The sequence below is a fragment of the Narcine bancroftii genome, chromosome 2 (genome assembly GCF_036971445.1).
Source record: "Narcine bancroftii isolate sNarBan1 chromosome 2, sNarBan1.hap1, whole genome shotgun sequence".
In the NCBI taxonomy this organism is placed as follows: Eukaryota; Metazoa; Chordata; class Chondrichthyes; order Torpediniformes; family Narcinidae; genus Narcine; species Narcine bancroftii.
The window spans coordinates 51,524,767-51,539,327 of record NC_091470.1 but is presented as its reverse complement, the minus strand read 5'-3'; the positions used below and the strand labels follow the sequence as shown (position 1 = coordinate 51,539,327).

Here is a 14,561-nt window from a genome sequence, read left to right as displayed (position 1 = left end):
TCAGCTCCTTTGTGCTTTTACCTACAATCACAGCAGACTTCCTCGTTTCACCCTACAGAGCAGAAATGGATTTTCTGACCCACACCAAGTGATTTTACATTTAACATTTCATTGTTCAAAAGAATTGATCAAGATCATACTCCAATTTAAGAATGCACAGTTGATGGATCAAATCCAACTTTCTCAGGTTGGTTTAACGACCAAGGTGGATAATTTCTCACTTTACTTATTTGAACTACTCACTTCAAATTTCTTTTGTTTTTATTGTCCACTTTCTTCAGCCTTAAATAGTAGTGAATAATAACAATAAAGTTCTTCATCTATCAATGCTACCATTTCATCTGTACAAATAATATTTACTTCTTGCGCATCATTGGAAAGTGTCGTGGCAGGGCTCCAAGGTATAAAGTGTGCATCCTTGCAGTATATTGCTCTCCAATATTCTCTGCAAAGACAGCATTTTAAACTTGATAGGGGAGAACATAAGCACAAAAACCAATGCATTTTCCCTCTAGCTAAAAAACTTGAAGACCATGCAAATTACTGAATGCACAATGCAGTTTGGTATTTTCCAATTCACAACTTAGGGACAATTAAATCAATAGGTACAAATCAACCTGCACATCACTACTCACAAGAAAACAGCACATTAGGCGTTCCAAAGGTAGCTTGAGCATGAGTTCCCCTCCCTTTTTTAAAAATACCATCCTTTTTTGTAATATCCATTTCTAACAAAAGTATACATGCAAAGGCATTAATGAATGTATTTTTCCTATGAGAGGTCCACTGTCTTCTTATATGATAGTAGGCAGTGATTTTCCTTTCATGGTTCCATCTGTACAAGAGATTTATTTTAACAAATATCTCTTTTCTCGAGTTCAATCTCATTCTATCCACTTACTCAGATAGTTAACATTGCAGAATTTTTTTTGAGGTGCAATATTTCAATGGTATTCTTCCCACAGCTGCTTATCCTGAGATTTTTTTTATTCACTTAGGATATTCTTTTTCTAATACTTGGGCTTTTTATACATGCATCACTTCAGCTGGAAGATCATTCCATACTCCCATCATTCTCTTGAGTGAAGAAGTTCCCCCTCATGTTCCCCCTAAACTCTTTCCCTTTCAACCTTAACCCATGTCCTCGTGTTTGAATCTCATCCTCCTTCAATGGAAAAAGCCTATCCACATCTACTCTGTCTATTCCCCTCATAATTTAAAAAAACCTCTATCAAATCACCCCTCATTCCTCTGCACTCTGGGGAGTGTTTAACCTTTCCCTGTAACTTTGTCTCTGAAGTTCAGGTATACATCCTAGTTAATCCTCTCTGCACTCTCTCTATCTTATTGATGTCCTTCCTGTATTTAGGTGACCAAAACTGCACACAATACTCCAAAATTGGCCTCACCAATGTCTTATACAACTTTAATATAACATTCAACTCCTGTACTCAGATATGAAGGTTTATGAAGAATTTATAAAGAATGAAGCTTTCTTTACAACCCTACACACGTGATGCAACTTTCAGGGAATTATCTATCTGCACTCCCAGATCCTTCTGTTGTACCTCAGTCCTTAATGCCTTACCATTTACTATGTATGACCTTTCCTGGTTTGTCCTTCCAAAAAGCAACAAGCCACACTTGTTTGCAATAAATTACATCTTCCATTTTACAGCCCGCTTTACCAGCTTGTCCGATCCCTCTGCAAGCTTTGAAAACCTTCTTCGCTGTCCACAACACCTCTGACCTTAGTGTCATCAGCAAACTTGATGATCCAGTTTTCCACATTATCATCTAGATCATTGATATAGATGACAAACAACAATGGTCCCAGTACTGATCCCTAAATTACACCACTAGACACAGGCCTCCAATCTGATAAGCAATCATCCACCATTACTCTCTGGCTTCTCCCATCCAGCCAATTTCGAATCCAGTTCACTACTTCACCATGAATACCTAGTGCCTGAATCTTCCTGACTGATCTCCCGCGTGTGACCTTGTCAAAGGTCTCACTCAAGTCCATGTAGACAACATCCACATCCTTTCCTTCATCAACTTTCCTGGTAACCTCCTTGAAAAACTGTGTGGATAAAATTGGTTAAACATGATCTATCATGCAAAAAGCCATGTTGACTTTCCCTAATCAATCCCTGGCTATCCAAATAATTGCACATCTGATCTCTTAGAATACCTTCCAATATTTTACCTATTATTGATGTCAGGTTCACTGGCCTATAATTTCCAGTTACTTTTGGAGCCTTTTTTAAACAATGGAACAATTTAAGCTACCCTCCAATCTTCCAGCACCTCATCTGTGGCTAAGGATATTTTAAATATTTCTGTCAGAGCTCCTGTAATTTATACACTTGCCTCCCTCAACGTCTGAGGGCATATCTTGTCAGGCCCTGTAGATTTATCCATCATTATTCATTTTAAGGCAGCAAGCACTTCCTCCTCTTTAATCTGTATAGGTTCCATGACCTCATTGCTTGTTTTCCTTACTTCCCATAACTTTATGGCTGTTTCCTGAGTGAATACTGAAGGGAAAAAAAAACATTTTAAATATCTCCCCCATCTCTTTTGGCTCCATACAAAGCTGACCACTTTGATCTTCAGGGGGATCAATTTTGACCCTTACTATCCTTTTGCTCTTAATATATCTGTAGAAACCCATAGAATTTTCCTTCACATTGTCTGCCAAAACAACCTTATGTCTTCTTTTTGCCTTTCTGATTTCTTTCTTGAAATTTTTCTTGCATTTTTTTACACTCCACAAGAATCTAATTTTCTCCATGCTGTCTATACCTATTATACACCTCTCTCTTCTTCCAAACCAGATGCCCAATATCCCTTGAAAACCAATGTTCCCTATACCTTCTAACCTTGCTTTTGATCCTGACTGGAACATACAGACTCTGTACTCTCAAAATTTCACCACTTACCTCGCACATCCTTGCCTGAAAACAACATCCCAATCCACACATTCTGAATTCTTTCTCATTTCCTCATATTTAGCCTTTCTCCAATTTAGAATCTTAATCCAAGGGCCAGACCTATCCTTCTCCATAATTAACTTGAAACTAATGACATTATGGACATTGGACCTCTGTCACTTGTTCTGTTTCATTCCCTAATAGGAAATCCAGGATTGCACCTTCTCCAGTTGGTACCTCTATATATTGGTTTAGAAAATTTTCCTGAACACATTTGACAAACTTCAAGTCATCCAGCCTTTTTACAGTATGCGAGTCCCAGTCAATATGTGGAAAGTTAAAATCTCCAACTATCACAACTTTATGTTCTCTCTCTACAAATTTGCTCCTCCCTGACTATTGGATGGTCTATAATACAACTCCATGAGTGTTGTCATACCTTTCCCATTCCTCAGCTCCACACATATAGCCTTAGTAGGAGTGCCCTTTAGTTTGTCCTGCCTGAGCACCCCTGCGATATTTTCTCTGATGAACAAAACCGCTCCTCCCCCATTTATCCCCCCATTCTATCACCTCTAAAGCCACAGAATGCAGAAACATTCCCTCCTGTTGTGTCCCTCCTGTAACCAAGTTTCACTACTGGCCACAATGTCATATCTCCACGTGCCAATCCATGCTCTAAGTTCATCTGCCTTTCCTACAATACTCCTTTCATTGAAATAGATGCACCTAAGATCAGTTCCACCACGTTCAACCCGTTGACTTCTTACAGAGCATACAATTTTAACATTATCTTTTCCCTCCTCCACTTCTCCATCTGTTCTGGCACTCTGGTTCCCCTTCTCATGCAAATCTAGTTTAAATTCACTAGAGCAGCACTAGCAACCTGTCAACAACTGTCCCATCAGAACAGGTCCCAACTTCCCTGGATGAGAGCCCATGATCTAGAAACCTGAAGCCCTTCCTCCTACACCATGTCTTTAGCCACATTAAGCTCCTATTTCTAACCTCACTAGTACATGGCATGAGGTCACTACCTTGGGGGTCTTTTCCTTCAGCCTAGAGCCTAACTCCATGAACTCTCCTTGCAGGACCTCCTTGCCTTTCTACCCACATCATTTGTTCCTACATGGATCAGGACATCTGGCTGCTCACCCTCCCAGCTGAGAATGCCGTGATCTCGATCTGAGATATCTCAGACCCTGGCACCAAGGAGGCAAAAAACTATCCTCCACAGAACCTCTTACCGTCCCCCTTTCACCACAGCTCACCTACTTTTCTCCCTTCTCTTATTATCCTCAAGATGAGACCACGTGCCAGAGACCTGATCGCAGTGGCTTGTGCATGGAATGTCGTCCCCCTCAACAATATCCAAAATGGTATGCTAGTTACTCAGGGGAATGCTCACATGGGTGCCCTGCAATGCCTGCCTACTCCCTTTCCCTCTCCTGTCTGTCATCCATCTACCCTCCTCCTGCCTCCTGGGTGTGAGAGTGTATACCGTAATTCCTGAAAATCACATCCTCTTCCTTCCAAATGATGATCCGGAGTTCATCCAATGCCAGCTCCAATTCCTTAACTCAATTTTTCAGGAGCTGCAGCTGGATGCACTTCTCACAGATGAAATCATCAGGGATACTGCTGGTTTCCCTGACAATCCAAATCCTGCAAGAGGAGCAATCCCTTGCCTTGGCTGCCATATTCTCTCTCTCTCTCTCTCTCTCTCTCTCTCTCTCTCTCTCTCTCTCTCTCTCTCTCCCCTCTCTCAGCATTAAAATTTGTATTTGGACTGTGAACTTTGGCTACTTTACTTCAAGACATTTCAAATAAGTACACTAATAGGCCAAATGTTCATCTGTACACTTTCATTCAAGTGATCTAAAATGGAGGATAAATTATTTTGATACAGGTTCCTTTTAAAATCAAGCTATTGTTGAATAAAATTGAATTGCATGAAATTCTTTGTCAAGTAATCATAAATTATAACTTTTTCTCTCTTTAACTGTAATGTTGTATAGAAGTGGTTGCGCAATACACATTCACAAATTTTATATATTTTTTGGTACTTCTAAAATCCCCAACCCCTGAATGCTCAACTGTCACATAAGATAAGTGTTACTTAGCTGGCCCTATAAACATTGTTATTTCAAGAGATGTAGTAAGTGAAAAGGCAAGAATGCCCTGTAAAATATCACCAAATCTTGATTAATATTTATATGGTATATTGCGTTACCCATGCATGCATTAAGTTTAGTGGAGGAAAAATATAAAATGCCAAAAGAGCGGCATCATACTCAGTTCGTCCATAAATAGATTGTGGTCCTTTCATGACATTGGACCTTTTCTTCTTGCTATGCTCCTGTAAATAAGCGTGTTCCCCTGCCTGTCTGCTTTCCTCATGCCCATTTCCAGAAATGCCGCAGCAGATAAGTAACACTGTCATGTCCGTTTTGTCAACTACATGCTGATTATCCTTTCTATTGGCAGTTTGTGAACATTATCAAGGTCAGAAGCAATCACTCAGAAGACACCTCCTGATGCTGTTACAGTTAATGATGATTTCAGTGAGAAGACTCCTTCGAGCAAAGGCTGTTATTAAAACAATGGGAAGTGGAAATTAAAGGACTCCATACTTTTCCAGCTGTTTACTTGGGGGAAAAAAAAACTAAGCAAAATATGTAACAAATGCACAAAATTTAGCAAGGATCATGACAAATAGTCTATATATTTAAATTATGACAAGATTACTTTGCAATGAATTTGTTGTTTGGCATTATACGCCGACTTCATTTCTCCTTGTATTAGGGCAAATGCCCACAGTTTTTAACTGTCTGGACCTCAGCTTTTGACAAATTGGTTGTGAGGCATTTACGACTGATGCACATATCGGAAAATCATTTCTGCCAAGTTTCCTTCGTGACCTGCCCGTGGGACATGACATGCTCCAAGTTGCATCGCTCTATCAAACCGCATCTTTCCAGAACAATGCAAATTATGACAAATTCCATCATCCTGCATTATGCGCTTCATGCTAATCTCCCTAATTCGAGAGAATCAGGAGGCTCGCTATTCTGCTGAAGGGCATGTTGTCTGATTGAATGATAGTGAAAAAACATCCACAATCTCTTTTGCTTCCTAATCCCAGCTGTGCCCAACTCTGCCCTCAAAGCACCATTTCTTTAACTTCCAGACAAAATTAACTTCTCATTTACTTTGCATTATATGCTTAATATTAGTACAAATGAATAATGCTTTAATTTTATACAACATATGTTTTATATATTTTAAATGGTAAATGTTAATGAACTCAGCTCTTCCTCTTCCTGCTGACTTGCATTCTGTCATGACTGTCACATTGGTAATGCAAGCACACTGAGAAACTGAGACTTCTCCCATACTGGCTTTTGAACCAACCATTTCAGATTCAGGCTATTCTGAAACTTGGCAAGTTGACTTTGTAAGGTTATGATGGTTGCTTTTAGCAACTGGACAACTTGCAGAAAACATTAAGAAGTATCCAGGCCAAACAACTGCATTTAGATGATAATACGTTTCCATTTCAGAAGGTGGCAGCATTACTACATGGAATAGAACATCAGCCAATGCAATATGGCAAACAAATTCAATATCCTCCAATAAATATGCAAATCCTGTACTCAATTAGGATTCCAAGTTATTAAACTGTTGGACTTAATGCTACAGAAATATCAAGATGTTTAAGTTTTTTTCAGAAAAAAATGCACCCTCCCCCCACCACCACCATGTAATGGTACATGTAGGAAAGTAGGAAAATCATTTTGTGAATGTACAAACCATTGAATATTAATGCAAAAGAGAAGGAAATCCTTTCTCTTTCCATGAAATTGTCCAGTTCTAAAATTCACAACAAAACATAACCACCAGGTTTGAAAGAGGAGTATATTGGTACATTGAAATTTCTATTGAACTTCTGCTATTTTGATATGCTCACTTGCCATTTACAGCACCTTCAATTAAAAAAAAAATGAAGTGAATCTGGACATGATGAAAATAATTACCAAGCTACATAATGAATGTGTTCTGAGGCCTTCATTGAGATGAAACATTATACTTTTATTCTGAATCACTGACAGAAAAAAATTAGATATTAACTTGCTCAGACAGAAGATATTTTTAGTTTGGTTTGAACAGACTCGCCACTATAATACCCTGAGTCTTTCTATGTAGGTGTCTGACTGTGAGAATTATCATGGATTCCAGCCAATGTGAATTGATACACAGATTAAAACAAACAAAAATAGTAACATTTGATTGAACAGCAAAAGCACATATACATTGATAGGCTAGGTGAATGTTAAATTAAGTTTGAGTACCTTTAACCTGCAGAACTGGTTACCAAGTCTTAGTTTAAGCTGCCTTCCAATAAAATGACCCATTCAGATTGCTGAGAGTTCATTTTTGCTTGCAGAAAATAAGATACATTTACAGATGTTACAGTACAGTTCTGACTCTATTGTCATCTGGAGTAAGTCAGCATATTCAATACAATCAAATCTGAGTAATATTCAATATTTATAAACTGACTGTCTAACCCCTTAAAAGCTGTCATGGATTTATACATACTCTGCATTACACAGATAAGAATACATCCTGCTACACTTTATGCCAGAATGCTGAGACTGCATTTTTAAATAAGAGTTATTACAAATGGAAACCCCTTCTTGAAGCTTTCATGAAAGTTGTACACCAAGTCAGCATTTTAGATTTAAAACTGCTTAAGGTCAGTGTCTGAATCCCAGTCTTTGTCTGAGAGATACTCCACTGAATATTTTGAACAGCAGAGGGTGCAGGGAATCTTAACTTATGTGCTGTCACGTTGAGTTATGCCTCGGGGTCTTAGCCTGCCTTGAACTTGGGAAAGGTGCATAAAGACAGCTCCAATCAGAAGCCAACAACATTATTATCCTCTTTTGAAAATATGGTCTTATGACAAAATAAGAAAAAAAAATCAAGATACAAGGCTTCATTTTTTATAAAGCAAGGCCTGTTTCAGAGCAAAGTTGAAATTCAATCTTAAGTTTAAAAGAGATGCTCTAACATTAGTTAAGTCTAAAATGATCAAAAATTTGCAGATGTTGGAAGACTAAAATGAAAACAGAAAATGCTGGAAATATTCAGTAGGTCAGGCTGAATATGAAGGAAAAGGATCAGAGCTAATGATTTAGGTTGAAGCCCTTTGTTAGAACCCTCATGAAAGGCTTTTGAGTTAGACTGGGTTCTCTTCCCTCAGATGCTGCCCAACCTGCTGAATATTTCAGGTATTTTCAGTTTCTAGTTTAAGTTCACGATTGAATCCAGCTTCAGCATAAAAATCACTGAACTAGCAACTGAGACATTTAAAAAAAAATTAATGTTGCATTTCAAGTTAGTGATATATGTCTTTTCATTATCACTCTTAAGCCATAATGAGTATGAAAAATTAATTCACATTGATCTGAACCTCATGCAATAATTCTAAAGATAACATTATATCAACAGAGAATGGTCAAACCAAATTAAGTTTTAAGAAAGGCTAAAGGATCTCACAAAACAATGCAAGTGGTTTGTCTGATTCCTTCTGAGAATGGCTTCACAAAAACATCAGCAAGGTGACCATTTACCCAGTTTGGACAACTTCTTATATTTCATCCTTTTAAGGCATGATGACAGTTTTGGAGCATGGGATGAAATTATACTAGCAGTTTGAGTCTTAAACAAATGAAAGGGAAATATTTGTATTATTCTATTCAATCAAATTGTGTTTCCCTTTGCTTCCATGTTGCCCTTCCATAGAGGAAGGCAATTACAGGTACATAATTTTTAAAGAAACCCAATGAATGGTTGCAATGGAGATAGATTACAAAGCTGGAGTTACATTCCACTTTATTAGCCCTTTTCAAATGCCTCCACATTCTCACTCCTCATCAGAATTATTCTTTTGAAAAAGATATAAAAAACAATTATTTCAAATCACTGATTTCATTATCAGCAGCCAGATATTACCCGCCACCCCCACCCCCACCCCACCTTCTCCCAATAATCACCTCTATACATGTTAAGAAATCAAGAAGTTCAATCCACCCAATGGTATAATCATTATTAGACTGGACAGTAAAATTAATATCTCGTTGAGGCTATTGTCTTCTGCTCTTATTTGTAATAAGTAATATTCATTATCAGATTTCTTTAGTGGGTAATTTTAGAAGGGAACAATGAAAAGTGTAACTGTCAAAGTAAAGGAAATTTCTGCCCTCAAAGGAATTTACCACATGAAAGATATTCATAACTAAGCACTTTAAAACACTCTTCATAATGTTCCCTCTATTCATGTTTTATAGCCTTTATGCAGGCCCATTTTTACAACTTATACAGATATACATTCAATATTTATTGCTTTGGGATGAAGGGATCTTGGGTTTCTCACTTTGCTTCCAGCAAGTTCAGCACCTTAAGAAGTAAGTGACTATTTTAGTATCATTGCAGGAAATGGCAGTAGGCACACCCTACACTTGCTGTGGCTTGTTGACATGAACCAGGGCAGGCAGAAACCAATAATACATGAAGTGCTGTTCAGAGGCAATTAGGATCAGTTGTCAAGGCTCGACCATTAATGAAGGAACATGTCAGCAGAGCCACAGACCTCAGCATTTGAGGGCAAGAAGCCGATTTAGTGTGACAGATCGAGTCCTTCCAATGTCCTCAGCACTACATGCTAATACCAGTCTTAACAACACAGTGTGGCAGTGTATAATGCAACTAACATGGACTTTGATTCAGCAAAATGATTGCTGCCACTGCTAGTCCATCTCACTTCAGCTGCAGATAAGGTTACCCAGCTAATAATTACCAGTTTGCCGGTTCTTCAACCAGCTCCGTTCACCTGTTCATCATCTTGTTTAAAGGTTGCACACACACACACACACACACACACACACACTAGAATAATAATAACAATAAAAATAATCAACAATAATCAAATTTGTGAGCATCCATTGCTAATTCTGTGTAAAACCAAGAGTCAATTCTGATATTACACATGTATTATTAAATGTGGAAATTCAGATGCTGCTTTTACTGGTACCTAGCTCCTCCACTGTTGCAGTCTTGGAAAATACAAACAAAATCAGGAATCTGACATGAACACAATTGTGTACATACTTATTCCTATTGTGGAACTCATGAAAAAATGTAAAGCCCTATTAATTGAGGTACAGCTGAATCTTCATTACTGACATTTGTAGGAAACATCTGTCCCCCCCAAAAATTCTTTTGATACAGGTGGAATGCTATTTTTTGATATTCAAGATAAAAATGTCATTTTTTTTAAAAATTACAAGATAGGCCTTATCATAGGTTATAATACTTCACCTTCTTAATCTAATGTGTAAACACCACCTTTATTTTTTTGAGTAAACAAGTTGAAAATGAATTAAGATCTATTATTTTTTACTTCCTAATTTGCTTTCATAGTTCTTCAGTTTGATTGGTTTTCCAGCCTTCTGATGGCATGGAATTAAAGTCAAGATGGAATAAGAGAAATTGGTTTTCCAGCCTTCTGATGGCATGGAATTAAAGTCAAGATGGAATAAGAGAAATTGGTGCCACAAAGACTGATAAATCTTACTGTGCAGCTTTCGTTGAGGTCAGAAACAAGCACTGACCTTTCACTGCTGACAACAAAATCCAGGTCAATAACATTTGCAAATATTCTGCCATCAGCTGTCCTGTCAATAAACCATGATATAGCACCAGATATAGCCGTTATTGCACAAGATTTTCTTCGGGTGAACATTACTTATAGTTAAATTGCAGAATTCTCTCATGCAACGGTATATCCTACATTAAAGGACAGTGACAATTTTACATTTAAATGCACTACAGGAGCATCATTTGTATCATACTGGTTAGTAGCGTTGCATGTTATATTATAGAAAACCGGGTTTTCAATTATGTTCTAAAATCTATATTTTGATAAATAGAAACAGGTATTTTTTTAAAAATGAGACTTGTTCTCTAGTTAATTTATTTAAATTCTCGTCAAAAGTGAAAAGTTGCTGACAGGTATCCACATGATCAGAAATAAAAACAAATTGCCAGTTCTACTAGACAAACTAAAAGAGTGGGAGGAAACATGGGCAGCACTGCACTGCAGCCGGGCAGAGCCAGCAACCTGGGCTCATTGTTATCTTGGTGGTGGTGGTGGTGGGGGTGGGGAGGGGGTGAAGTTTGCACCTTCTCCCTGTGACTGCATGGGCTTCTGTCAGGTGCTCCAGTTTCCTTTCACATTCCAAAGATGTGCAGGTTGGTGAGTAATTAGCAGGACCGTGAATTGTCCTGAGTAGGTATGAGGGTGTTAATGAGAATGTGGGAAGAATTTAAAAAATGAGATTAATGTCGGATTAGTTTAAATAAATGGTTCATCATCAGTGTGGACCGAGTGAGTGGAAGAGCCTATTTTTGTCCAGTATTTCTTTTGGATTATATCACTAGTTTGGATAAGAATTCAGCATATTTACCATGAGAATCTCAACAGGCACTATTTCCCAAGGCAGAAAAATAAAAATGGTAACCATTAACATGATACTTTGTTGTTTAAATGATTATTATCAATAAGACCTTAAGGTAAGAATAAGCTTTGAATGAAACAGATCAGGATCCAAAATTAAATATAATGATTCAAGTCCTTTTTTGATTAAATTCAGGATGACCTCCTGGACATAGTCATGATGAGCTCCTTAATCCACATGTATCCAAAATATTGATCTGAATTTTTAGATGCTTGCTTTTCAGATTGAAAGTTAAGTTATACACCCTAGTAGCTAGAGATGACTTTGTCAAAGACAGTCATCCCACAGGATTAACAGCATTTATGTAAGAATACAGATTCTTGGTGTGATTTTACAAAAGGAATCAAAACCTTGGTCATAAGTTTCCTGAAGCTGAATAGACTCCCTGGAAATCCCATCCAGTGAGAGATTATTAACTTTGTTTACAGAAAGAACAAAATTGCAAACCATGTCAGTGGAGAAATTGCTGCAGGCAGGGGACAATGGAACAGATATTATCTTGGGCACTGTACACGGACTTCTTGAATGATGCAGATTGTTCAAGAGATGAACGTCTGTGTTACTGACATGAACAGGCAAACCATTTTGTGAGATTCTGGAAGAAAATAAAGTTGATGTTTTTGGTTGAAGGCCTTTCCAATGGACACATCTACTAGCCAAATCTGCCTTCACAAATTCTTCCAATGCTTGCTTTGCAGATTGAAAGTTAATTATTTTTGAAATGCTAACTCGATTGATCTCTTCACAGATGCTGCCTGACCTGAGTGCTTTCTGCATTTATAGTGTATGTAATGTTGACGGCTCTCTTCCATGTGATATATGTGGAGTGCATCTTAGTGAAGCCTATTCTCCTTCAGGTTACGTGATTCCTAGATTTGGATTGGATAGCCTAGGAACAAAAGACAAATTCTCTTTGTAGGCTGCCAAACAGGTGTAGATAATTTCATCTCTTGGAGTCTGAAATTACAGAGACAGTATCTAGTATTACAGTTGAATATTCAGAGGATTCTCAATCTATTTTTCAAGCATTCATTCTCATTGGTTTTATCCCTGCAAATTTCAATATATTTTTAAAGTCAAGGTGCTGAATATTTGTAATTGACCAATTTGTATTCGGTAGACATCTTCATTTGCTTTCACTGATTTTTAAGGTGCTTGCTTTTCAGATCAAAGGTTAATTATGGGTGGATTCATCACCAGAGAATTCATATTTTTCATGAAATTCACCAACTTAAGACAAAGCTAACAAATGGTAGTGTCTAAATATGCACTTCTAAGGGATCTCTGGTGAGGTCACTTGATTGTGCAGGCAGCATCACTGCCTTTAAGATGATACAGTTCATGCTCACATAGGTAGTTGCACATTCAACTCCACCTTGGCCCTACACAAAAACAGCTTGTTTAATGGTATTAATCTTAACAAATTAAGCAGTCCTAATATTAAGATTTTTGTTCACATATAAGGTGTGTATTTTTGCAGGGAATCTTTATTATCTGTTTTCTGATCTCGTCAGGGTCTTGACTCTACCTCATCTACTGTTTACCAATTTCTGAATAAAGCAGCAATGAAATTGGGGGAAATGGACACCTTGTTCATACAAAAAAGGTAAAAAGGCTGAGGATCAAGTAAAATAATGCTGGAGCAGGTGGATGTATGATTTAGATGGTGAATCCCAAGGCACATATGTGCATAAGAACCTTGACTACTCAAAGTCACATGTAACAAACTACTCAGCTGTCTTGGTGTCTGTCCTGGCAGATTAGGTCTGGTGGGAAATGCACACTGTCTCAATTCAAAACAAAAGAGCAGAGCCCAAGCTGCACAATTCTTAAAGACCCTGTTGACTTCACTTCCACTATAGCTGACCAGATTGAGCTAGAAAGATTATTTGTTGAAGTGCTCAGCCTCTTGTTAACTGCTCCCACCTGGTTTTCAACAGGTGATAAGAGTTCAAATCAAATTCACACTTCTTTATTTAATTTCTTGAGTGGAAGTTGTGGGATGTAATCTCGTATTTCATTATCTTTTTACAGAAGAAGAATTTCTATTTTTAAAAACTTGTTTTAGAGATACAGCACAGTAACAAGCCTTTCCACCCAAGAGTCTGCACCACCCAAATGACCAATTAACCTACTAACCAAGTATGTCTTTGTAATGTAAGAGGAAACTGGAGCACCTGGAAGAAACTCGCACAAACACAGGGAGGAAGAACAAATCTGCCAGGTTTGAACCCGGGACGCTGGCGCATAATAGCATTGTGCTAACAAACAGACAAACCGCATTGAATTCTGTTGACGGGATCCAGACGGGATCTTCCCCAGGACATTGAGAGAAGTGAAGGAGGAAATAGCAGAGGCTCTGGCGGTAATTTTTCAAATGTCATTAGATATGGGGATAGTGCCGGAGGATTGGCGCATTGCGCATGTGGTTCCGTTATTTAAAAAGGGTTCAAGGAGGAAGCCTGGCAACTATCGGCCTGTAAGTTTGACGTCTGTGGTAGGTAAATTAATGGAGAAAATTCTTAGAGATAGTACTTATAAACATCTGGATAGACAGGGTCTGATCAGGAGCACTCAACATGGATTTGTGGGAGGAAGGTCATGTTTGACCAATCTGATTGAATTTTTTGAAGAGGTGACTAGGAATGTGGATGAGGGTAGCGCAGTGGATGTTGTCTATATGGACTTCAGTAAGGCCTTCGATAAGGTACCACATGGAAGGTTAGTTAGGAAGGTGCAGTCTTTAGGTATAAATTTTAAGATAGTCAAATGGATTGAACATTGGCTGAAAGGGAGAGGCCAGAGAGTGGTAGTGGATAATTGTCTGTCAGGTTGGAGGCCGGTGACCAGTGGTGTGCCTCAAGGATCTGTATTGGGCCCATTGTTGTTCGTTATATACATTAATGATCTAGATGATGGGGTGGTGAATTGGATTAGTAAATATGCAGACGATACTAAGATAGGTGGAATAGTGGATAATGAAGAAGGTTTTCAAGGATTGCAGAGGGATTTGGGCTGCTTAGAAAAGTGGGCTGAA

General features: G+C 38.1%; 1 protein-coding gene across 12 annotated transcripts in view; it reads right to left on the bottom strand.

Moving 5' to 3' along the window:
- Window positions 1-14,561, bottom strand: part of dph6 (diphthamine biosynthesis 6) — a 307,319-nt gene that overhangs the window by 94,953 nt on the left and 197,805 nt on the right. The window contains exon 13 of one of the 12 annotated variants that reach the window (XM_069916664.1): window positions 271-445. The exons of the other annotated variants lie outside the window; for them this stretch is intronic. Within the exon in view, the coding sequence (XP_069772765.1) occupies window positions 371-445 (75 nt within the window). The 3' untranslated portion in view covers window positions 271-370. Of the gene's footprint in view, window positions 1-270; window positions 446-14,561 lie in introns of those variants that run through there. 12 annotated transcript variants of the gene reach the window in all.